This window comes from Pongo pygmaeus, chromosome 18 (genome assembly GCF_028885625.2).
Source record: "Pongo pygmaeus isolate AG05252 chromosome 18, NHGRI_mPonPyg2-v2.0_pri, whole genome shotgun sequence".
In the NCBI taxonomy this organism is placed as follows: Eukaryota; Metazoa; Chordata; class Mammalia; order Primates; family Hominidae; genus Pongo; species Pongo pygmaeus.
The window spans coordinates 71,464,196-71,488,963 of record NC_072391.2 but is presented as its reverse complement, the minus strand read 5'-3'; the positions used below and the strand labels follow the sequence as shown (position 1 = coordinate 71,488,963).

The 24,768-nt window shown below is 54.0% G+C and overlaps 1 protein-coding gene and 1 non-coding gene across 2 annotated transcripts; one reads left to right on the top strand and one right to left on the bottom strand.

Annotated features, from left to right (window-relative positions):
* The first annotated feature begins 63 nt into the window (after positions 1-63).
* LOC129015180 (uncharacterized) lies at positions 64-24,768 on the top strand. The gene is made up of 8 exons (XM_054452765.2): positions 64-129; positions 1,217-1,398; positions 1,867-1,993; positions 15,748-15,826; positions 21,873-22,019; positions 22,138-22,251; positions 22,594-22,733; positions 24,092-24,768. The coding sequence occupies exons 1-8, from the start codon at positions 64-66 to the stop codon at positions 24,173-24,175; spliced, it is 939 nt and encodes a 312-aa protein (XP_054308740.2). The 3' UTR covers positions 24,176-24,768.
* On the bottom strand, positions 20,468-20,538 carry TRNAG-GCC (transfer RNA glycine (anticodon GCC)). Its single transcript has one exon. It is a non-coding gene; the product is annotated as a tRNA-Gly (tRNA).

Here is a 24,768-nt window from a genome sequence, read left to right as displayed (position 1 = left end):
GAGGGGGCCTGAGGCTTCACTGCAGCGGCCTCCACCCACCTATTCCCTTTCCTGGTCGCCTTCATGCTCCAGGACACTCTCTGGAAGTTCTGGGTCTCCCCAAGAAGAGGAAAACCAGACTCTGCCTCAGTGAGGGGCAGTTCTCATGGCTGGGGCCCAGGCAGGCAGGGTATGAATAGAAGCTGCTCTGAATGTCTGGGAGACGACGCGTGTGTGTTGCCCCCACTGACAGAGTGTCATCGCACCAGGGCCAATGGTAATCAGAGTCTGTGCAGTCCCGCTCCCTCACCCAGCTCCTCAGACATCACCCACAACGGGTTATCACTATCCCAGTTTACAGCTGAAGAAATGAAGGCAGAGAGATTGAGTAACTTGCACAAGATCATACAGCTGGGAGTCAAACCCAGTGAGTCTGGCTGTCGTTTATTTATTTTTTTCTTTTCTTTTTTTTTGAGACAGAGTCTCGCTCTGTCGCCCAGGCTGCAGTGCAGTGGCACGATCTCGGCTCACTGCAAGCTCCACCTCCCGGGTTCACGCCATTCTCCTGCCTCAGCCTCCCGAGTAGCTGGGACTACAGACGCCCGCCACCACGCCCGGCTATTTTTTTTTTTTGTATTTTTAGTAGAGACGGGGTTTCACCGTGTTACCCAGGATGGTCTCGATCTCCCGACCTCGTGATCCGCCCGCCTCGGCCTCCCAAAGTGCTGGGATTACAGGCGTGAGCCACCGCGCCCGGCCCTATTTTTTTCTTTTTTGAGACAGAGTCTCGCTTTGTCGTCCAGGCTGGAGTGCAGGGGTGCAATCAGGGTTCACTGCAGCCTCGAACTCCCAGACTCAAGCGATCCTCCTGCCTCAGGCTCCCAAGTAGCTGGGACCACAGGTCCGCACCACCACGCCCCGCTAATTTTTGTGTTTTTTGTAGAGACGGGGTTGCACCATGTTGCTCAGGCTGGTCTCGAACTCCTGGTCTCAAGCGATCCGCCATCCTGGGCCTCCCAAAGAGCTGGGGTTACAGGCCGCGCGGCCCCGCGCCGCCCCAGTCTTTCCCTCTCCCACTGCTTCCCAGTGCTTCGCCTGTCTAAGCGGGCGCGGGCGGTTGTCCTGTGTCCTGGCTCAGCGCGGACCTACGCGGGGCGATCACACAGATGCCCCCAGCTCTCTCTACCGCCCGCGAAGGCGCTGAGCGCCCTGATCCCTGCCTGGGCACTGGCGCAAGGTTGCCTGCGAGCGCCAGGCCTTCCTGCCCGGTGGGAGACGGGAGGGCCGGCTCTCCGGCTCGGTCTGGTTCCCGGGTCAGCCAGCAGCCGCGCCTCTTCCTCCCGGCACCCGGGACCCGCCCCTTGGCCGGGGCCGCGGCCGCAGCGCCCGGAGAGGCCGCCCTGCGCATGCCCGCAGGAGGTGGGTGATCCGGGCGCGCGCTGCCCGAGGCCGGGGGGCGGTGAGGACAGCACAGGCGGGGCCGCCGAGCCGAGACCTTCCCACCCCGCCCCACGCCTGGCTGGGGACCTGACGCGCCGTCGCGAGTGGGGCGGGTGCAGGTGTCCCTGGGGGCCGGGGGCAGACACTGGTGCGGGACGACCTGCTCCCGAGGGGGTCCGCAGGCCACACCCAGAGAAACTGGAGCGCCTCCAGTCACCGCCGCGGTCCGCCCCGCCCGAGGCTTTGACCCCCTTAATCAGCGTCGGGGCAGGGATCCGCGTGGGGTGCAAGAGGCTGGGAAACTGGGGAATCCTGGGCCTCCTCTGGAGCCGCCCGCCCTTGGCTGGCTAGTCCTTTTCTTCCGCGGCTCCCGCCGGGCTGGGCCCTGGGCCGCCCTCACTCCCTTCCCTCTGCAGCCTCCCTTGCGTTTGTCATTCACTCTACCAGGCTCTCCTTCTGCCTCCGCATGCCCAACGATCCGGAGAAAAACACGGACCATGACATCAAAAGGCCTTGGCAAAGGAATCGTGATTATTGTGATACAAGATTCTGCACCTCAAAGGGGATCCCTGTAGTGAGTTTTGGAAAACGTACAAAGCCTGACTTACAATATGCCTGTATCTGTGGCGTTTCATCTGGGGAACTTACTTTTCCTTGATTGGGTAAACTATTCTCATCCAGAGTATGTCCCTCAGTCTGTAAAAGTCCATGGTGCCCTACATCTATTAGGGGAGTGAGGAAGGGCAGTGGGCATTGAATCTGCTTCTTTGAAAGCCCCCACCTGTGTTTAGCTTCTGTTAGAGGCCTTTGAACCAGAGCAACTCCATCTTGAGTAGGCGCTGGGTAAAATGAGGCTGAGACCTACTGGGCTGTGTCCCCAGGCGGTTGAGGCATTCTAAGTCACAGGATGAGATGAGAGGTCGGCACAAGCAGTAAAGAAGCCGCGGCCAAAACCCACCAAAACCAAGATGGTGATGAGAATGACCTCTGGTCGTCCTCACTGCTACACCCCCACCAGCGCCATGACAGCTTACAAATGCCATGGCCACGCCAGACTGTTACCCTATATGGTCTAAAAAGGGGAGGCATGAATAATCCACCCCTTGTTTAGCATATCATCAAGAAATAACCATAAAAATGAGCAACCAGCAGCCCTCGGGGCTGCTCTATGGAGTAGCCATTGTTTTATTTCTTTACTTTTTTTTTTTGAGAGGGAGTCTTGGTCTTGCTCGGGCTGGAGGGCAGTGGCGTGATCTCGGCTCACTGCAGTCTCCACCTCCTGGGTTCAAGCGATTCTCCTGCCTCAGCCTTCGAGTGGCTGGGACTACAGGTGCCCACCACCATGCCGGCTTTTTTTTTTTTGTACTTTTAGTAGAGACGGGGTTTCACCATGTTGGCCAGGGTGGTCTCAAACTCCTGTCCTCAGATAATCTGCCCGCCTTGGCCTCCCAAAGTGCTGGGCTTATAGGCGTGAGCCACCGCGCCCAGCCTTATTCCTTTACTTTTTTTTTTTTTTTTTTTGAGGTGGCGTCTCACACCTGGCCTCCAACGTTTATTTGTATTGCTGAGGCAGGGCATTGCTTGAGCCCAAGAGTTTGAGGTTGCAGTGAACCATGATCTTAAGTTGTATTTCAGTGTGAGTGAGAGATTGAGACCTTGTCTCACAAAATAAAAGTTAAAAAGTCCTTATCTGGAGGTGAGAAAGCCGAATACAAAGATCTTCTCAGTTGGTTCCCAGTCTTCCCAGTCCAGCAGCCTCAGCATCACCAGGGAGCTGGTTAGGCAAATTCTCGGCCGCCCCAACCTACTAAATTGGAGACCCTGAAGATGGGGCTATCTGAATTTTGACAAGGCCTCCAGGTTTGCATGCTCAAGATTGAGAACCACTGGCAAAAGCAAACAATTTGAGTCTGAAGTCAGCCCATCTGGATTTGAATACAGGCCCTGCCGCTTAATAACTGTGATTTAGAGCAAGTTAGTTACTTAACAGCTAGGTTGACCAGTTGTCCGAGTTTGCCTGGCACTGTCCCGATTTCAGCATTGAAAGTACTACATCATCGCGGTGGCTCACGCCTGTAATCCCAGCTTCTCAAGCTGTCCCTGTGGAATCCTCAATATTGGTACATTGATCCCTATCTAGCATCCCCTTCCTCCCTCGCCCGTCCTGCACCCTCAGAATTCATTCTCAGATCAGCTTCCCAGATTTTCGCCAATATCAATTAAAAAAAATTTTTAGCCAACCATATACTGTAAGCCAATATCAATTAGCAAAATCTTTTGTTTCTTTTGGTGATTCAGTATCTTCCCCCTGGAGTTTTTTGATGATTCAGTACCCTCCTAGATTTGGCCCCTGGGGCCTGCGGGGATCTGACTTGTTATTTAATTCTGGAGAAAATGAGGGGTAGGGCTTATAAGGAGACTCCTTCCAGGCGGGGTCATTACAGGGTGTGTTACATAGGGAAATGCTAGCTGCTGGCTAGCTCTTGCTCTTGAAGGGCTCTTCCTCCCTCAAGTGAAATGGGGAAGGGGGAACCCCGTCCGACTGAGGTCCTGACATCTTTAGCACATGGCTTCTTAGGTCACCCAGGGCATCCAGGTGACCAGCTTGGGAAACAGGAGATGTAGGTTGGAGGAAGAGGCTACAGCCCACCCTGGAAATAACTGCCATCCGTCCCACCGATATGGTTAGGCTTTGTGTCCCCACCCAGATCTCATCTCGAATTATAACCCCCACGTGTTGAAGGATGGACCAGGTGGAGGTACTTGCATCACGGGGGCAGTTTCCCCCGTGCTGTGCTCGTGACAGTGAGTGAGTTCTCACGAGATCTGATGGTTTTAAAGCGTGGCAGTTCCTCTTCCTCACGCTCACGTCCTCCTAACTGTCCTGTAGAGAAGGTGTCTGTTTCTTCTTCCTCTATGGTTGTAAGTTTCCTGAAGCCTCCCCAGCTGTGTGGAACTGTGAGTCAATTAAATGTCTTTACTTTATAAGTTACCCAGTCTCGGGTTTGTTTTTTGAGATGGAGGTTTGCTCTTGTTGCCCAGGTTGGAGTGCAATGGCGTGATCTCGGCTCTTTGCAATCTCTGCCTCCCGGGTTCAAGCAATTCTCCTGCCTCAGCCTCCCAAGTAGCTGGGATTATAGGCGTGCACCACCACACCCAGCTAATTTTGTATTTTTAGTAGAGAGGGGGTTTCATTATGTTGGTCAGGCTGGTCTCAAGCTCCCAACCTCAGGTGATCCGCCCACCTCGGCCTCCCAAAGTGCTGGGATTACAGGGGTGAGCCACCGCACCCAACCTTGGATGTTTCTTTGTAGCAGTGTGGAAACAGACTCACCCGTCGCTGCAGGCCATACCTCAGCTCCATAGAACACCTAACTGCCCGCAAGGGAGTTCCTGACACTAGGATCTTCAGAGTGACAAAGAGGATGCTTTGGCTGGCAAGGGTGGCGGGGAGGGGCTCGGTACCTAAGGCTTTCCTATCTTTCCACACAGCCTAATTTTCGGCCTCTGGTCTCCACACTTCACTCTTTCCCAAATAAAGACCTTTTAAGGTGTGGGTCCCTTTGGTCATTCTGTAACCACTGGATCAAGTGTTCAGTTTGTTTTTTCTGCTCTCTCAGCTGCAAAATAACACATTCGAGTTTTTTGTTTGTTTGTTTTTTTTGGAGACAAAGTCTCACTCTGTCGCCCAGGCTGGAGTGCAGTGGTGTGATCTCAGTTCACTGTAACATCTGCCTCCTGGATACAAGCGATTCTCCTGCCTCAGCCTCCTGAGTACCTGGGATTACAGGCACCTGCCACCACACCTGGCTAATTTCTGTATTTTTAGTAGAGACGGGGTTTTGCCATTTTGGCCAGGCACACTCGGGTTTTCTAACCATACCTTGAGCCAAAAATTTGGATTCTGAGCTTGTCTTTTCATTTAAGTGATGGGGCACTGTTAACATGACCGCCCTGCCCAGCAGATCTTGACTTCAGTGTAATCTTTATCCTCTTCTATGGCAGGAGCCATTAGGTGCCCCAAAGCCTTGCCTTTGATGGGTACTTTGTTCCCGGGGACAATGGGATTAGCTGTCTTGCCAGGGCATGCCATGGGGCTGCTGGTGTCCTGTCCCTTAATACCAGCTGGATTTTCACTGTCGTCTGGCGACTTTCCAGCCTTCAATTGCTCCTCTTTCCTTTGGGGCTTCTTGCTCTGTCCAGTCCTGGTCCTATTTTTGTGAGAATCGAGGTTCTTACTTTTAAGCAACAGAAACTAATTCTGGCAAATCTAAGCAGAAAGGGAGTTTGTCAGAGGTACTGGCTAGTTCCCAGGAGCTCTGAAAGGGTCAGAAAATCAAATCAGGAAGAGGCCATTGGGCAAAGCTGGCCGGGTGAAGACCCCACAGCCTCTGCTGGCACAGAAGCTACAATTGACACCACCGAAGTGGGCCAGAAGCCGCCACCTGTGAAAGCTGGATGTAGTCGCTGCCGCTGTCACCATCAATTTTTGAGATGATGCTTCTTCCTGTCTGCCACTTTAATTCAAAGTGAAGGCCAGGTGCAGTGGCTCATGCCTGTAATCCCAGCACTTTGGGAGGCCAAGGCAAGAGGATTGCTTGAGGACGGGAGTTTGAGATCAGCCTGGGCAACAGGGTGAGACCCCGTCTAGCCAAAAAATAAGAAAAAAATAGCGGGCAGAAAGAAAGTGGCTCATGCCTGTAATCCCAGCACTTCAGGAGGCCGAGGCGGGTGGATCACGTGAGGTCAGAAGTTTGAGATTAGCCTGGCCAACACGGTGAAACCCCATCTCTACTAAAAATACAAAAAATTAGTCGGGTATGGTGGCACATGCCTGTAATCCCAGCTATTCAGGAGACTGAGTAGAATTGCTTGAACCCGGGAGGTGGAGGTTGCAGTGAGCCGAGATTGCACCACTGCACTCCCACCTGGGCGACAGAGCAAGCCTAGTCTCAAAAAAAAAAAAAAAAAAAAAAAAATAGGGGCCACGTTGATGGAAGGACAAGAATAAAGAAACTGAGGCCGGGCGTGGTGGCTCAAGCCTGTAATCTCAGCACTTTGGGAGTCCAAGGTGGGTGGGTCACCTGAGCTTGGGAGTTTGAGACCAGCCTGACCAACATGGAGAAACCCTGTCTCTACTAAAAATACAAAAACTAGCCAGGCATGGTGGTGCAAGCCTGTAATCCCAGCTACTGGGGAGGCTGAGGCATGAGAATCACTTAAACCTGGGAGGCGGAGGTTGTGGTGAGCCGAGATCACGCCATTGCATCTAGCCTGGGCAAGAAGAGCGAAACTCTATCTCAAAAAAAGAAAAAAAAAAAAAGAATAAAGAAATTGGGCCAGGAACAGTGGCTCGTGCCTGTAATCCCAGCTCTTTGGAAGAATGAGGTAGGAGGATTGCTTGAGCCCAGGAGTCCGAGGGTGCAGTGATCACGCCATTAAACTCCCGCCTGGATGACAGAGTAAGGAGCTGTCTCCCCAGAGACAGAGTAAGGACTCTGTCTCCAAAAAAAAAAAAAAAAAGTGCTGGCGGAGTGTGGGTGAGCACTAGGGTACTGGAAAGATTCCATTCCTGGGAATGAAGCGTGGGTTGATGACATCCCCACTTCTGGTAAAATGCTTCATGGCCTTGGGCAAGTTAACTTTGTCTTCCTGGGCCTCTGTTTACTCATCTGAGAAACAGGGTAAAGATATTTGCTCTTAGGTCACAGGGTTCCTGTACAAAATGTGAAAGGACTTTGGAAAGTATCCTCCCGGTGTGCAAATTTCTCTGAGAAGTGCTGCGGCTCTTTATCCTTAGACTGGAATGAGAAGGAGGAGATGTGACTTTCAGGGTGGGCTAGGTGTTGTAGGCAACAGAAAGGACAATCTCAGGCCGGTAGCAGTGGCTCATGCCTGTAACCCCAGCACTTTGGGAGGCCGAGGTGGGTGGATCACTTGAGGTTAGGAGTTTGAGACCAGCCTGGATAACATGGTTAAACCCCGTCTCTACTGAAAATACAAAAATTAGCCAGGTGGGGTGGTGTGCGCCTGGAGTCCCAGCTGCTCAGGAGGCTGAGGCAGGAGAATCCTTGAACCTGGGAGGTGGAGCCTGCAGTGAGCCAAGATTGCTCCACTGCACCCCAGCGTCAGCAACAGAGTGAAACTCCATCTCAAAAAAACAAAGACAATCTCAGATGTGGTGCAGTTCACACCCTGGGGCTCCCCGTGGGATCAGGCTGAGGGTCGCATTTAACTGAAATCTTCAGGAGTTCATTGTTGGAGTAGATGTTCCCTGAGAAGCAGAGCAGCTGAGAGGTGAAGCTTCCTCCAGGAAGTACTCACTTGATCCTTGTTGATTTCATGGGGTCCCAGGTTTCAAGAGGAAAGTAAAGATGAAAAGCCCTTGCTCTGGCATCTTGGAGGACTTCTGGGTGAGACCCAGGAGGGGGAAGGCGTTTGGACTCATTGCCCTCCCAGTCCTGAAGTCTGATTTTCCTGCTCTGTCTGGTTTTGGAGGTGGAGGCTGCAAAGCCGAAGCAGCGCTGGTCCTGCCAGCTCCTCCCTCGCCCTCTGCTTCCCTGGCCTTGCACAGGGACAAGGAGATCTAAAGAGCGGCTCTGTCCTGTCTCAGCCTGGGAGGGAAGAGGGAGATGGCCTGGTGGCACAGATCGTTCCGCAAACAGTTCAGTGCGTGCCAAAGGAGGGCCTGGGAAGCCCCAGGTCAGGAGAGGGTGCCTGCCCTTCCAGTGAAGGCCAGGGCTGAGCTGCTTCCTGCCAGCATCCAGTTTTGCTGAGAGCACCCAGAACACCGTCTTGGAGGAACAGGGGTAGGCGCTGCCGCAGAACCCTGGGGCTGTGTCTCCTGCCTCCAGGGCTGGCCGCAGCTGCAAAGACCAGCTGGCAGGAGGAGGACTCGGGAAGACTCTCTCTCCCTGTGTTGGTCCTGCAGCCCCGTGTCCCCTTCTCTGCTTCTCGGGAACAGGAGGCCTGCGTCTGCCTGTCCTGAGCACCTCAAAAGGAAAAGCTATTCTAGGGATGATGAGAGGGAATCGGGGCCTGAGACACTCCACGTGCAGCAGCCTGTTCGAGGGCTGAGGTTGCAAAGGTGGCTTAGATGCTGTCCCTAAATGGCCATCGAGGTTCCCAGTCTGGCAGGAAGAGCTCAAGTGGTGGGGCCACAGCAGAGACAAGGCCAAGCAGCCTGATTCTTGGGAGTGGAGGTTAATGAGCAGCGTTTGCACTTGGCTTTCTATAGGGTCAGGCTGCAGCGCAGCATCCTGAGGTGTGTGGCTGCCCACAGGTGCTCAGCCAGCCCAGCCTCGGCCAAGGCAGACAGAGCCTGGGCTGGGAAGCGGGGGATCCCACTGCTTGGGGAGTCCCCTTTTCCTCTGCACAGTGGGGATGCCAGGAGCAGTGGACAAGCTCAGCAGAGTTCTCCAGCCCGACCCGAGGTTTCCTTCCTCCTGTCACCTCACTGGGAGAATATACCCCTCTGTCTGAAACAAATTTCCTGTGGGGTGCCCTGTGCAGGGGAAGCTCGGGCAGCCCAACCTACCAGATGGAAGGGAAAGATAGAGGCTGTGAGGTTCTTCTGGGCCTGTCCCCAGCCTCTTCTACCTGGCTGCCCTTTGTTCAGAGTGAAGGCTGCAGTTCCCAAGACATAAGCACCGCGGGCTTCAGAGCATGAAGGATCCTTCCAGGTCAGCCACTTTGGGCAACTGGTGAGCAAGGCGGGTGTACAGGGCCGGCTACATCATTTGTGGGGCCTGGTACAGAATGAAAATGTGGGGCCCTTATTCAGAAGTTACTAAGAATTTTTTTGAGGTGGAGTCTCACTCTGTCACCCAGGCTGGAATGCAGTGGTATGATCTTCGCTCACTGCAACCTCTGCCTCCCGGGTTCAAGTGATTCTCCTGCCTCAGCCTCCCGAGTAGGTGGGATTCCTGGTGCCTGCCACCACGTCTGGGTAATTTTTGTATTTTTAGTAGAGACAGGGTTTCTCCACCTGGCTGGTCTCAAACTCCTGACCTCAGGCGATCTACCTGCCTCGGCCTCCCAAAGTGGTAGGATTACAGGCATGTGCTAAAAATTTCAAGATGAGGACAGCAGAGCATAAATGAAGCGCAGGGCCCTTCCAAGTGGGCCCGTCTGGGTGTGACTGCATTTGGGGAGAAGGGGATGGGGTCCTGCCTGTCCCTGCAGTCACAGCATACCACGAGTCCTGGGGCAGAGAAGCCTGGATTCGGGCCCTTGGTGCCCAGCGGTCCTGGCTCACGGACACCCCTCGTTCAGCAGCCAGGGGGTTCCTCACTCTGTCCCAGATGTGACTCTAAAGATTGCTGCAGAGACTCCTTCCCCGAATCGTTCGAGGGACCCTGCCAGTTCCAATGACCAGCCAGCTGCCTTCAGGTCACAAAAGAATCTGGGGCTGGTCTGAGACCAGGTGTACCCCCAGACCCCATCTCTGTCCAGATCATGAGAGGGAGTCCAGGGTCCCCCGCCTCCCACAGTTGGGCTTCACTGCAGAGCTGGAACTCAGCCAGGCCTGTTCCGGGAAGCAGGGCTGTGAGTGTGAGCTGCCCAGGTCCTTGGTATTTTGAACAGAGAATTGAACAAAACCCACAAAGTAACATAGGAATGAAACACAGGAAGGAAGCAGTGAAAGCACGAATTTATAAAACAGATAAAGCACTCTGCAGGGTGGGAGTGGGCCTGAGCAAGCGGCTCAAGAGCCTGGTTACGAAGTTTCCTGGGTGTTTGTTTTTGTATTTTATTTTATTTTTTATTTTTGAGAAGTCTCTCTGTCACCCATGCTGGAGTGCAGTGGCATGATCTTGGCTCACTGTAACCTCTGCCTCCTGAGTTCAAGTGATTCTCCAGCCTCAGCCTCCCAAGTAGCTGGGATTACAGGTAAGCACCCACCACGCCCGGCTAATTTTCATATTTTTTGTAGAGATGGGGTTTCACCATGTTGGACAGGCTAGTCTTGAGCTCCTGACCTCATTATTGGCCCACCCTGGCCTCCCAAAGTGCTGGGATTACAGGCGTTAGCCATGGCACCGGCCTCCTGGGTTTTAAGTACTCCTTTTGAGGTTCTGTTGGCTACCCCTTATCTGGATGAAGGATTTGGTCTATGGCTCATAAAAGGCTAATGTGAACTGGCGCCCTATGCAGATGAAGGGATGACCCATGCTTGGCCTGCGGCTAATCCAAGACACTCTCCCTTCCCATCTGAGACGTGGCGGAGACAGGAGGGTGATAGGGAGGGAAGCCTTTGATCCTTTGCTACTTGGGCATGCGGAGATGGGGTTTTTTCCCTTTTGATTTAGCTTTTGGCAATTGGTGTTAATTGGCCTCAGGTTCCCTACCCCCAGGCCCAGGCATTTTCCCTTTCATTTAACTTTAGGAGATTATGGATTGGCCTTAGATTCCTTGCCCCCAGACCTTGCTGTTTTCCCTTGATTCAGCTTTAGGAAGTCAGCACGGATTGGCCTTAATTAAATTCTGCCTCCAGACCCTGTTCTCCTGCCTCGGCCCGCGCATGTGACTGGAAGCCTCCACCTGCCCTTCTAGATGTAGATGGGGCCTTTCAGGCAGTGATATAGGATTTTTCTTGGTCACTTGTCAGCTGGAGACCTCCGGCCAGTGATGCCCTTGCCCCAGGCCTTGTGTGGGCCTGGGGTTGTTGTAGGAGACGACCTGTCCATTTGGCCCGCTGGGCCACGCCTGGTCTGCTGTCCGGTGAGGATCTCATGGCCACTGTAACTGTCCAGCCCCTGGTGGGAGGGGGTGTGTGAGTGAGTGCGGGGTCCAGCTGGCCATTCCAAGTGCCGACACAGAAGCCGGCTTTGTGTGGTGCTTGTGGCTGGAGCCACAGGAGTGTCACAAGCCACTTCCACAGTGGACTCTGGCATCCAGACGAGGGGAACGTGATGGTGTCCAGGCAGGGGTGTCCATGACCCCAAAGCCACAAAAGGGTGTTATAGCTAATTAGTTTGTTTGTTTGTTTTTTGAGACAGTTTCGTTCTTGTTGCCCAGGCTGGAGTGCAATGGCACGATCTTGGCTCACTGCAACCTCTGCCTCCTGGGTTTAAGTGATTCTTGTGCTTCAGCCTTCCGAGTAGCTGGGAATGCAGGTGGCTGCCACCACGCCCAGCTAATTTTTGTATTATCAGTAGAGATGGGGGTTTCACCACATTGGCCAGGCTTGTCTCAAACTCCTGACCTCAGGTGATCTGCTGCCTCGGCCTCCCAAAGTGCTGGAATTACAGGCGTGAGCCACTGTGCCCAGCCAGCTAATTAGTTCTTTTAGTCCCACTTTCCACAGCCTGACGGACAGCAGCATGTTAACAGCTCCGTCAGCCCCTTCCCCTGCTCTGGCCCATGTCTCTGGAGCTGGTTCTGCCCTGCTGCTGCTTCTGTCGTGTGGGCAGCTGCCCTCAGCTGGTAGACAGGGCCATGATGTTACAGCCTTTCCTGTACCCACATTTGGTGGGTCCTGAGTTCTTGTACCATGTCCAAGAAGAACGAGGTCACACTGACAAAGAGTGGGGAAGGCAGAGAAGAATGTTATTGAGCAACAAAACGGCTCTCAGCGGAGAGGGGATGCGAGGGTGGTCAACCACCTGAAGTTGGGTGGTTTCTATCATTGTGGCTGGGTCTGGAGCTTTTATGGGCACAGTATGTGGAAGGGCAGGCAGTAGGTAGCATTGGAAAACGTAACCTTTGATTGGTTAAAAAGCACCATTCAGAAAGAACCAATCAGGAAAGAGTAGGCAAACAAGAATAGAAGTTCTCACTCTGGGTGCTGGGTTTCAGGCTCTTTTTGGCTTCACGGTGAGGTTTCACTGGGGACTCACCCCTATCTGCCTGGGATCTGTCTGCCTTGGATCTGTCTGCCTCCTGTCATTATCAGCAGCAGCACATAGAGCCAGTGTCATCAAAACAGCAACCATGAAACGATGGCCCTTGAGCCCTGCTTTGTGCTTCCTGGGGCCCGAGGAGTCCATTAGGAGCTGGATGCAGGACCCCTTTGTTTTTTGGTTTTTATTTTTATTTATCTACCCATGTACATACACACTGATAGAACTCCTTTGTATTTTCTTCTTAAAAATGCCTCCTGCTAACACTTAGCTGGCATGTTTCCTTGACAACTATAATATTCCACCATACTTTTTGTTTTTTTTTTTGAGATAGAATTTTGCTCTTGTTGCCCAGGCTAGAGTGCAATGGTGCGATCTTGGTTTGCTGTAACCTCTGCCTCCCAGGTTGAAGCGGTTCTCCTGCCCCAGCCTCCCGAGTAGCTGGGATTACAGGCATGTGCTGCTACGCCTGGCTAATTCTGGATTTTTAGTAGAGACGGGGTTTCTCCATGTTAGGTGGGTCTCGAACTCCTGACCTCAAATGACCTGCCCGCCTCAGCCTCCCAAAGTGCTGGGATTACAGACATGAGCCAGTGTGCCTGGCCTACATTCCACCATAAATTTTTTAAAAAGTGAATCTGGGTGTGGTGGCTAATGCCTATAATACCAGCATTTTGAGAGGTCGAGGCCAGAGGATTGCTTGAGGCCAGGAGTTCAAGACTAGTCTGGACAATATAGTGAGATCCCATCTCTACAGAGAAAAAAATAGCCGGTTGTGATGGTGCACGCTTGTAGTCCCAGTTACAAGTGTGAATCAGAAGAGGCTGATGTTAGAGAATTGTTTGAGCCTGGAAGGTCAGGGTTGGAATGAGCCATGATTGTGTCACTGACCTCCAGCCTTGGCAACAGAGGGAGATTCTGTCTTCAAAACGTGGGTGAGGCTGGGCATGGTGGCTCACGCCTGTAATCCCAGCACTTTGGGAGGCCGAGGCAGGTGGATCATGAGGTCAGGAGATCACGACCATCCCGGCTAACATGGTGAATCCCCATCTCTATTAAAAAAAAAAAAAAAACAACAAAAAATTAGCCGGGTGTGGTGGCGGGCGCCTGTAGTCCCAGCTGCTTGGTAGGCTGAGGCAGGAGAATGGCGTGAACCCAGGAGGCAGAGCTTGCAGTGAGCCAAGATCACGCCAGCCTGGGCAACAGAGCGAGACTCTGTCTCAAAAAAAAAAAAAAAAAAAGTGGGTGAGAATTTTTTTTTTTTTTTTTTCTTTGAGACAGTCTCACTCTATCTAGAGTAGATTGCAGTGGCGTGATCTCAGCTCATTGGAACTTCTGCCTCCCAGGTTCAAGCAAGTCTCCTGTCTCAGCCTCCCAAGTAACTGGGACTGCAGGCACACACCATCGTGCCTGGCTAATTTTTGTGTTTTTGTAGACACAGGGTTTCACCATGTTGGCCAGGCTGGTCTCGAGCTCCTGACATCAAGTGATTCACCTGCCTTGGCCTCCCAAAGTGCTGGGGTTACAGGCTGTGGAAAGTGGGACCCCACGCCTGGCTGAGGGGTCATTTAATTTGCATTTCAAATCTGCTAATTTAATAGGATTTTATAAAGCATTACTGACCTTTTTTTAAGCTGGGATCTCACTCTGTTGCACAGACTGGAGTGCAGTGGTACAATTGCTGCTCATTGCAGCCTCGAGCTCCTGGGCTCACGTGATCCTTCCACCCCAGCCTCTCAGATAGCTAAGACTACAGGTGCACGATACCTACCACGCCTGGCTAATTTTTGTCTTTTTTTTTTTTTTTTAATAGAGATGGGCATCTGTCTGTGTTGCCCAGACTTGTCTTGAACTTCTGGGCTCAAATGATCCTCCTGCTTCGGCCTCCCAAAGTGCTGGGGTTACAGGCATGAGCCACCATGACTGGCCTTACTGGCCTCTCTAACCTGCCAACAATCGGGGTCACCTCTGCTATGAGCACTTTCATCTGAGTTTAGTCCAGGAGGAAAGCCTGGTGTGGCTGCTGCATCTTGTTGTGGGCACCTTGATTTCCTGTGATGCTTCTCTTTTGACTTCAAGGTAAATAATCTGGGTCTTGGGTCTGGGAGGTTACCTGTCTGAGGGCAATTATTTGGTGAACTTCAAACTCTTTTTAAAAAATTTTATGGGTGGGCGCAGTGGCTCATGCCTGTAGTCCCAGCACTTTGGGAGGCCGAGGCGGGCGGATCACCTGAGGTCAGGAGTTTGAGACCAGCCTGGCCAACATGGCAAAACCTCATCTAAACTAAAAGTACAAAAATCAGCTGGGCGTGGTGGCACACGCCTATAATCCCAGCTACTCGGGAGTCTGAGGCAGGAGAATCACTTGAACCTGGAAGGTGGGTCGTGAACCAAGGCGAATCACTTGAACCAAGGCGAATCACTTGAACCAAGGCGAATTACTTGAACCTGGAACCTTGGCAGTGAGCCAAGATCATGCCACTGCACTCCAGACTAGACAACAAGAGTGAAACTCCACCTAAGAAAAAAATATATATATATAATGTTTTTTCTTTTTTATAGGGATGGGGGGGTCTCACTATGTTGGCCAGGTTGGTCTTGAACTCCTGGTCTCAAGCAGTCCTCTCACCTTGGCTCCCAAAGTGCTAGGATTACAGGCGTGACCCACTGCACCCGGCTGAATGTTAAACTATTTTGTACAAAGTAGGCTGTGTGCAGTGACTCATGCCTGTATTCCCAACACTTTGGGAGGCTGAAGCAGGAGGACCACTTGAGGCCCGGAATTCTAGACTAGCTTTGGCAACATAATGAGACCTTCGTCTCTATTTAAATAATAAAAAAAATAAGAAAAAGTGCTGCTTTGCTTCTTCCTTGGAGCCTCGCTGGCCATGGCGGCGGCAGCCAGAGCCGCTGGGGCTTAGCTTGGGCAGGTGTGGGACGGGGGCTGGCAGCAGGCTAGCAGTGGGCAGGCTGCAGGGCAGAGGCTCTCTGCCCTGGGCGGGCAGCAGAGGACATTTGCGAACTAACCCAGACGAGGGCTGGGTGTCTCCTCAGAGGACCCGAGGATCCCAGGCTTCCCCCTCCTGCCTTTGGACGGTAGCACCCGAAATTTCAGGGCCTGGGTGATGGGGTTGATCAGACGGTCGGTTCGGGTCTGAAGGAAACAGTAGGGCACCCTCTCCCATCCTTGGGGTGGTTTTGTGTTGAAGCCATTTGTCTCTTTGTCTTGGGGAACCTCTAGGATAGACCGCTAAGCTCTGACCCCAGCTCTGGGTGGGGGGCCTGGGGCTGTGAGAGGCCAGGCTGCCTGTGGCCCTGGTGGGGAGGTGGCAGGGGGCACATGCTTTGCTGCTTTGCGGGGAAGACCCAGGCAGAAGCAAGAGGGGGCCCTGTGTGCTTTTGTAGCCCAGTCCCCCTGCACCCCGGCCCCCTGTGCCCCTTCCCTTGCGTCTCACACTCTGCCCCACTCTCTTGCTCCCGGTAGATCTACACATGGATTGAGATCCCAAGGCCGGCCCTGCCCGGCCAGGCCAGAAGAGGCAGCGGGGCACAGGTGTTTTCTGGTGAGTCTGTCGGGGTGGGCTGCTGGGGAGCAGTCTGATCGCTGTTGAGCTTGTGTGGGGCTCTGGGTTCCCCTGGGACAGAACAAGGACCCCAGAAGCCCCGAGTGTGCGGCACACCCAGCGGCTCTGGGTGCTCGGGGCCTCCTCCCTGGGCCTCAGGTCTTCTCTGTCAACTGAGGGAGTTGACCCAGTGCGTTCCAAAGCCCCTTCTAGCTGGTCCACCAACTCCCCCATCCTGACTGAGGCAGCGCCCCTCCTGCCTGGAGGAGCCTGGATCCCCCCAGGTGAGTGTTCCTAGGAGGCAGTGTCTGGGGGCGATTTCTGGGTCTAGACCAAATGGGAAACTTTCTGGTTGACATTGTCCCCCTAACTTGGGAAACTTAATTTTAAGGAAATCCTTTTTTTTTTTTTTTTTTTTTGAGACAGGGTCTCGCTGTGTCACCCAGGCTGGAGTACAGTGGTGTGATCTCAGCTCACTGCAACCTCCTGCTGGGCTCAAGCGATCCTCCTACCTTAGCCTCCCAAGTAGCTGGGATCACAGGCGTGTGCCACCACGCTCAGCTAATTTTTGTTTTGTTTTGTTTTCAGATGGAGTCTCGCTCCATTTTCAGTCAGCTCCAGGTGCGATCTTGGCTCATTGCAACCTCCGCCTCCCTGGTTCAAGTGATTCTCCTGCCTCAGCCTCCCGAGTAGCTGGGATTACAGAGGCCCATCACCACAACCAGCTAATTTTTGTATTTTAGTAGAGACGGGGTTTCACCATATTGGCTGGGCTGGTCTCAAACTCCTCGCCTCAAGGGATACTCTCAACTTGGCTCCCCCAAAGTGCTGGGATTAGGCCGGGCGTGATGGCTCACACCTGTAATCCTAGCACTTTGGGAGACCCAGGTGGGGGCGGATCACTTGAGATCAGGAGTTTGAGACCAGCCTGGCCAACATGGTAAAACCCTATCTCTACTAAAAATACAAAAATTAGCCGGGCGTGGTGATGGGTGCCTATGATCCCAGCTACGTAGGAGGCTGAGACAGGAGAATTGCTTGAGCCCAGAGGCAGAGGTTGCAGTGAACCTACATTGTGCCCCTGTACTGCAACCTGGGCAACAGAGTGAGACTCCGTCTTAATTTAAAAAAAAAAAAAAAAAGTGCTGGGAATTGTAAGTGTGAGCCACCACATCCAGCCAGGAAATCTTTAAACATGTTTGGAAAGGAGCTCACCAACTTCTGTGAGCAAACAAGTCCTCTTCACAGGCATAGGTGTGAGCCGCGTTGGCCTGTGTCCGCTCAGCTGGGCATGCGTAATGGCCGCTTTAGCTCATTTGTAGTGGCTTGTGCGCATCCGGGTGGTGGTGGGGAGGGAGGGAGCGCTGCTGTTAGGAGCAGTGCTGGTGTCAATGCCCTGGTACCCACGGCTCCAGTTTCTTTGGTTTTGCCCCTCCTCTCCCCGGAAGTGGGAGGCAGAGCTTGGGTGTGGGCTGCTCTGAGATGTCTCTGTGCCTCCTCATTGACCTCTAGAGAGATTAGGCCAAGCTGCTCCCGGCCAGCAGCAGCCTGGGTCGGTGCCACCCTGCAGTGTGCCTGTGTGGGCGGCTTCCGCACCACTTTGGTTTTGGACTGTTAAGCAGATGTGTCCTCATGGGTAACGCATAGTGTTGTGTTGTTTGGTTTTAGAGACAGGACCTCACTCTGTCACCCAGGCTGGAGTGCGGTGGTGCCATCATGGCTCACTGCAGCCCTGAACTCCTGGGCTCAAGTGATCCTCTGACCTCAGCCTCCCGAGTAACTGGGACTAAAGAAACATGCCACCACGCCTGGCTAATTAAGGTTTTTTTTTTTTTTTCCTTCAAGTGGGGGGGTGTCTCACTGGGTTGCCCAGGCTGGTCTTGAACTCCTGGGCTCAAGTGATCCTCTTGCCTTGGCCTCCCAAAGTGCTGGAAGCCATTTTGCCCAACCCACATGTGTTTTTAACATGGTCGTTTTTGATGCTGGTCAATCCTTCATCGGATTTCATATTTTCCATCTGCCTCCTTACCCAGCAGGCTTGGATCCAGTCATCCAGCCCCCGCTGGGGAGTTTTGGGGCAGGGTTGATGTAGGGTGACCCAGAGGCAATGGGGAGGGATGCCGCCTGCCCCACAGGGACTGAAAGACCATTCAGAGGGGCCTGGCATTCGAGACCTGGGGCAGAGCTAGGCAGAGATGGCCTCCTCGAGACCCGATTGTTTCCAGGAGGCTCCAGTGAGGAGGGCCAAATGCTTCGCCAGCAGCACAGGCAGCAGTGGGTAGGGGGCTGTGGCGGTGGCTCTTGCCCCCTTGGGATGGTCCCCAGAGGAGGGACCGCTCAGGGCTGGGGCCGTGGCAGGCAGTGAGCTGCTGAATGATCTCTCCCTGAGGGCTGCTCAAGTCCAGCCATGTTATTTGGGTCTCAAAATGGAATGTGCGGCCCACCGAGGTGGCTCATGCCTGTTATCCCAGCCCTCCGCGAGGTTGAGGCTGTGGATCGCTTGAGCCCAGGGTTTAAGAAAAGCCTGGGCAAGACAATGAGACTCCCATCTCTACAAGACATAAAAATTTGCCGGGCACAGTGGCTCACGCCTGTAATCCCAGCACTTTGGGAGGTCGAGGTGGGCGGATCACCTGAGGTTAGGAGTTCAAGACCACCCTGGCCAACATGGTGAAACCTTGTCTCTACTAAAAATACAAAAACTAGCTGCGTGTGGTGGCAGGTGCGTGTAATCCCAGCTTCTTGGAGGCTGAGGCAGGAGAATCGCCTGAACCCAGGAGGCAGAGGTTGCAGTGAGCCGAGATTGTGCCACTGCACTCCAGCTTAGGTGACAGAGCAAGACTCTCTCTCAAAAAAAAAAAAAAAAGGAAAAGAAAAAATTAGCTGAGTGTGGTGATGCATGCCTGTAGTCCTACCTACTCAAGAGGCTGACGTGGGAGGATCACTTAAACCCAGGAGGTCAAGGTTGCAGTGAGCCGAGATCGTGCCACTTCCTGGGTGACAGAGTGAGGCTGACACACATACACACACACACACACACAAAGGAATTTGGCAACATGGAGGGAAAGGCATAGTGGAAGTACTGCCCAACCAGGTCCCCGCCTCCTGCCCCACAATCCAGCCCTGAGGACACTTGAGGAGGTGGCTTGGTCTCTGCCCACAGAGCCATTCCGAAGGTGCATTTTGTTTCTCTTTCTGTGGGAAGTTCCCAGATTGCAGGCTGTAACCATTACAAAGCAGGGAGCAGCTGCAGCCAATGCCCTCGTGCAATTAGGCCCTTCCCCTTGGGGAGAGAAGGGCAAGGCTGCCCACCCACCTGGACACAGGCCCTGGCCTCAGTGCTGACAAAGGCAGGCCAGGGCAGGGAGGCCCCGTGAGGAAGACCCCCTGCCTGCAACAGGTGGCTGCAGATGGGCATGCACCCTAATGCAATCTCTCCCCGTTTATCTCAGCTTGGGCGGCAGTCAGCAGAATCCCCTTCCAGTACATGGTTCATCTCTGGCTACTCACAAATATACACTTAGGCCCAGGTTTGAGACCAGCCTGGACAAGATAGAGAACCTGTCTCTATAAAAAATAATTAGCTGGGCACTAATTATTTTATTTTTGGCCTGTGGTCCCAGCTATTTGGGAGGCTGAGGCAGGAGGATCTCTTGAGCCTGCGAGGTTGAGGCTGCAGTGAGGATCATACCACTGCATTCCAGCCTGGGCAACAGTGCAAGATCCTCTCTTATTTTTTTTTTTTTTTTTTTGAGACGGTTTCACTCTTGTTGCCCAGGCTAGAGTAGGGTGATGTGATTTCCGCTCACTGTAACTTCTGCCTCCCGGGTTCAAGTGATTTTCCTGCTTCAGCCTCCTGAGGAGCTGGGATTACAAGCATCCGCCACCATGCCCGGCTAATTTTTTGCATTTTTAGTAGAGATAGGGTTTCACCATTTTGGCCAGGCTGGTCCCAAACTGCTGTCCTCAGGTAATTCACCCTCCTCGGCCTCCCAAAATGCCAGGAGTACAAGTGTGAGCCACGGCATCCAGCCAAAATCCTTTCTTTTTTTTTTTAATTCTCACTCTGTTGCCCAGGTTGGAGTGTAATGGCATGATCTTGGCTCACTGCAACCTCCACCTCCTGGGTTCAAGCATTTCTCCTGCCTCAGCCTTCCGAGTAGCTGGGATTACAGGTGTAGGCAACCATGCCTGGCTAATTTTTGTATTTTCAGTAGAGATGGGGTTTCACCACGTTGGCCAGGCTGGTCTCAAACTCCTGACCTCAGGTGATCCGCCCGCCTCGGCCTCCCAAAGTGCTGGGATTACAGGTGTGAGCCACCGTGTCCAGTGATCCTGTCATATTTATTTTTAATTTTTTTTTTTTTTTTTGAGACGGAGTTTTGCTCTTGTTGCCCAGCGTAGAGCGCAGTGGCCCGATCTCAGCCCACTGCAACCTCGGCCTTTTGGTTTCAAGCGATTCTCCTGCCTTAGCCTCCCAAGTAGCTGGGATTACAGGCATGAGCCACTGTACCCGGTCCCAAGATCCTGTCTTTAAAAAACAACAACAACAACAAAAAACACACTGAAAACGGGCATTTTGGGAAACAGGAATGAGGTAAAGAACATGGGGAGGAAATAAAACAAAAACAAAAACCCCCATGCATTGGCTGGGAATCGAACCCGGGCCTCCCACGTGGCAGGCGAGAATTCTACCACTGAACCACAAATGCCTCAGTGAAAATGGCTTTGCCACCACGGCTCAGGTGGTCACAGGCCTGGACCTGCCTGCCCAGCCTGCTCTGGCCATGGGGAGGGAGCTGCCAGGCTGGGTCAAGGACACTTTCCAGGGTGGTCCTGCTCCTCAGAGGCCTTCACCTCCAATGCCATCTTGGCCCCAGCCCTCACTGCTTGGTCCTTCCTGGCCATCAGGGGGTCCCTGTCCACCTACCCCGCGGCTGGACCCACCTCGCCGTGGGGAGCTGGCTCTCCTCCCTCTCCTTCCTCCTCCCTCCTCCCCTGACCGGAACCGGAAGCTTCCTGGGCCACCCACCCAGACCTCCTGAAGCCAGAAAGCAGGGGTGGGAGCGGGGGGTGGCCGGAGATAGAGGGGATGGGGCAGGCGCCAAGGATGTCCTCCATTCTGCTCCTCGTGTGCTGGCCCTGAGCTGGGGGCAAGGGCAATGGAACTGGAAAGTTGTTTCAGAACTTCATACCACCCCCATCCATCGCCACACGCCCCCTCCCTTTTCCTCAACTCAGGGCCCTCCCCAGGCACAGGAAGGACCTGAAGCTCCTGCTGCAGGGCCCCCAGAGCTTCCTGCCCAGGCCGGGACCCAGCTGTCTCTTTGCATGTTCCCCTGACCCCTCCCGGCACAGGTGCCCTGGGGTGCTTGGTGTGTGGTAATTGGGAAGCCCCACTTCTGTGAGCCTGGGCCATTGGGGCCCATCTTGTCTCCCAGGGCCTGGAGCAAAGGCCAAGGTGACCTGGCCGCTGCCCTGTCCCTAGCCCTGCCTGTTGGCCCTGGTGATTCCCAGGCAAGGATTGAAGGCTCTCCCACGCCCTGCCGGAGCTTTGGCTCTGAGACACCTCTTCCCTTTTATCCTTTGCCAGACGAAGGCTCAGGGCATCAACAGTGCCTGGTTTCACAGAGCAGCCTTGGGGGGGCGGGGGCAGGCTCTGGCTGCCAGAAGCCTGTGGGTGACTGTGTCCCCCCTGCCACCTGGAGGCACCCCTTATCAGAGGCCAACTGGGGAAGCTGGTTTGCTGTGGTCTCCCAAAGTGACCTTGGGCAAGTCCCTAGGGGCTCTTCCACTGAGGAAGGCTGGCATTCTAAGGTAGAGCTGTGAACTTCAGTTTTCCAAGTTCAACTGGGCACCAGGCAGAGCCCATGGCCGTGTACAGTGACCTCTTCCATTTGTGTCCTTCGCAGCAGCAGTAGTTATGACCTAAACTACGAGCTATAGAGAGATCATGTTCTCTACAGGTGGGCAGGGCCTGCCCCTGTGTCCTCCGAGTGAGCAGGTGGGGCTGGCTGGCCTGACTCCCCCTCTGTCCTGTCCCCAGGGTCTATGAATACCAGAGGATCCCCCCCGCTCATCAACCACATGCCTGTTGAGATCCAGAGGGCCCACATGGGCATGGGGGTTAGGAGCGGCTTCAGTCCCCAACGGGCCTCCAGGAACAGCTACCTGCCCTCTGGGCAGAAAAAGTGTGAGTGGGGGCCACAGCCACACCTGCAGTGCTAGGGAGGAGCCAGGTGGCCACACCAGCTGTCAGGGCAGGCCCCAGAGCCCAGCCTGGGCACCAACCCTGGCCCCTCTCCCCGCAGTCCCCACCAATGAGCTACATGACATTCAGGGGGAGCTGCGGCAGATCAAAGCCCAGGTGGACAGCCTGCTGCAGAGTCTGGAGCGCGTGGACTGGCAGCAAGTCTCACCCGCAGGTCTGATCACCACACTCTGCAAGCCCAGCTTTCCCTACTCCTGAAGATGCCCAGTGCCTGGGGCCCTGCCTGTGTCTTTCCCCATCTTCAGGTTCCCCTCCCTGGAGTACACTCCCCACTCCCCATCCCTGGGCTGTTCTTGAGGCTCAAGGACTCTTGTGGCTTCTGGGTCACCCCCACCCACTCAGCAACCACCTGGAGACAGCCGCATGTCCCAGTCCATCTGCTTCCTGCCCTCTTGAGTCTTACAGGCCCTAGGTCATCACTGGGCATCAAGTGGCCTCTCTGGGGTCAGCTGGGGCCTCCAAACCTAGCCATTGATTGATGACTCTCTCTGCACAGCCACAAAGGACAGTGGAAAGAACAGGGGCCCTGGTAGCAAGGGTTCCTCAGGCAGCTCTGAGCCCCCGCAGAAGCCCTGGAGTGAGGGGGCTGGTCCAGAGGCAGATGGCTACGAGGGTGGCACAGACACGGAGTGGACAGTGAGTGGCCTGGTCCTGCTTCCCCATCTCTACCCTGCTTGTGTTTGGTTCCTTGTGGCTTCCCTGTGAGCAAGGGAGGGCCTCTGGTCAGTGCAGGAACCTGAGGTGGTGTGGATGGGGAGGTGTATGCCTCCTGCCCAGTAGGCTTGGCCCTGCCCTGTGTTTTCTGCCTCCCAACCCTGGGCTTGGAGGGCTCAGCAGTGCCAGGGTCAGTTCTGGGCTGAAATATCTTCTCCCAGAAGGCAGTGGGGGGACAGGGCTGGAGCATTGTAGTGGGACTGTCACAGGTGTGCCCCATGGCCCCAGACCCCTTGCCTGAGACCTAGCTGGTAAGCTTGTTAAAACCCAAGTTTTGGCTGGGGGCGGTGGCTCATGCCTATAATCCCAGCACTTTGGGAGGCAGAGGCAGGTGGATCACCTGAGGTTGGGAGTTTGAGACCAACCTGACCAACATGGAGAAACCTGTCTCTACTAAAAATACAAAAATTGGCTGGGCGTGGTGGCGGGTGCCTATAATCCCAGCTACTTGGGAGGCTGAGGCAGGAGAATTGCTTGAACCCATGAGGCAGAGGTTGCAGTGAGCTGAGACCATGCCACTGTGCTCTAGCCTGGGTGACAGAGACTCCATCTCAAAAAATAATAAATTAGCCGGGCGTGGTGGCGCATACCCGTAATCCCAGCTATTTGGGAGGCTGGGATAGAAGAATTGCTTGAACCCGGGAAGTGGAGGTTGCGGTGAGCTGAGATTGCACCATTGCACTCCAGCCTGGGCAACAAGAGCAAAACTCCATCTCCAAAACAAAAAACCAAAAAACAAAACCCAGGTTTCTGCCTTCTTCCTGCTGCTGCAGGGTCTCTGGCTGTCACATGGGCCATGCCCCCCGGGGAAGCTGTGGCACACTGACCTTCCTGGAACTGCTACCAGGCCCTGTGTGTGGCATTAGAGGGCCTGAATATTCCCTGCCCTACCACCACCACCACCTCCACTCTCGGTGGTCTGAGGTAGGCCATGCCTGGCCCACACTGGGGCTAGAGCCCTCCCCCATCTACCCACCCAGCTCTGTGTTTGGCCTGCTGGGCTCGGGAGGGCTCTCACTGCTGCCCAGGGCCTGAGTCACACCTGTAACATCTGGAAAAAGAATGGCTACATGTAGACGAATGCTTTCTTTTGCTTGGTGGTTCTGGGATTCTAGGTCTTAGGTACAATCTAGAGAAGCCCTGAGCTGCCAAAGCTTTGGGGAGGAAATGGAAAGTAGGGTGTGGGGGAGGCTAGATGTTGTGAGCAGGTGGACCCCCCTTTCCTAGTCTCCCATGCCTCCAGCCCCTCCGCCACTGCCCTGCTTCTGTTTTCCCTACAGGTGGAGAACCACGCAGAAGACCAGGACAGCCAGGAGGCAGCAGGAACCCCTCCAGGCTCGTCAGCTCCAGGCATTCTGGGATAGATAGCTCCTTGCCTTGCGTAGGTTTTGAAGGCCACCTTAGTACCCATGGAACCTGAGATGCTCGATCTGGAGCTGGGGCAATGGAAATAGATGCAGGCTTGGCCAGACAAGCAGAAGGTCAACCTGTAGTGGTGGGTTTAGCTTCTTTAGAGGTTGCATTTCGAGATGATGGTCCTGGGACCGATAGGGTTAGGAGGGAGGTGGCCTGGGACTGCACCAGGTTGCCATCCTCATGAAGCTGAGGCTGTCTTGCAAGGGGAAGATGACAGCCTACTCCCACCCCACCCCAGGGCCCAGAGGGCACCCTCAGCCTTGTCTGAATACAGACACAGCTGCTCTTCACTCCCCTCCCAATGCACCACCAGCCGGCCAACAGATCTGAGTTGCCATTCTCCCTGAAACTGCTGGAATATTCTCAGTGTGCACCCCACACAGCCCTCTTTGGGTTCCAGACTCCCCATCTACTCTACAAAGCCATCCTTCAGAATTACATTCTGTCCTATCTCCACTGGTGTGATACTATTTCAGACCTACTCTAGAAATACATCTTATGTCAGAAGGGAAAAAATAAAATTTGTATTTTTCCTGGTCAG

Coding starts and splice junctions, on each gene's coding strand:
- LOC129015180 (XM_054452765.2), top strand. CDS start 64: ATGCTCCAGGACACTCTCTGGAAGTTCTGGGTCTCCCCAAGAAGAGGA. Junction 1,994..15,747: donor CCTCAAAGGGGATCCCTGTA/GTGAGTTTTGGA, acceptor TGCTCCCGGTAG/ATCTACACATGGATTGAGAT. Junction 15,827..21,872: donor CGGGGCACAGGTGTTTTCTG/GTGAGTCTGTCG, acceptor TCCTGTCCCCAG/GGTCTATGAATACCAGAGGA.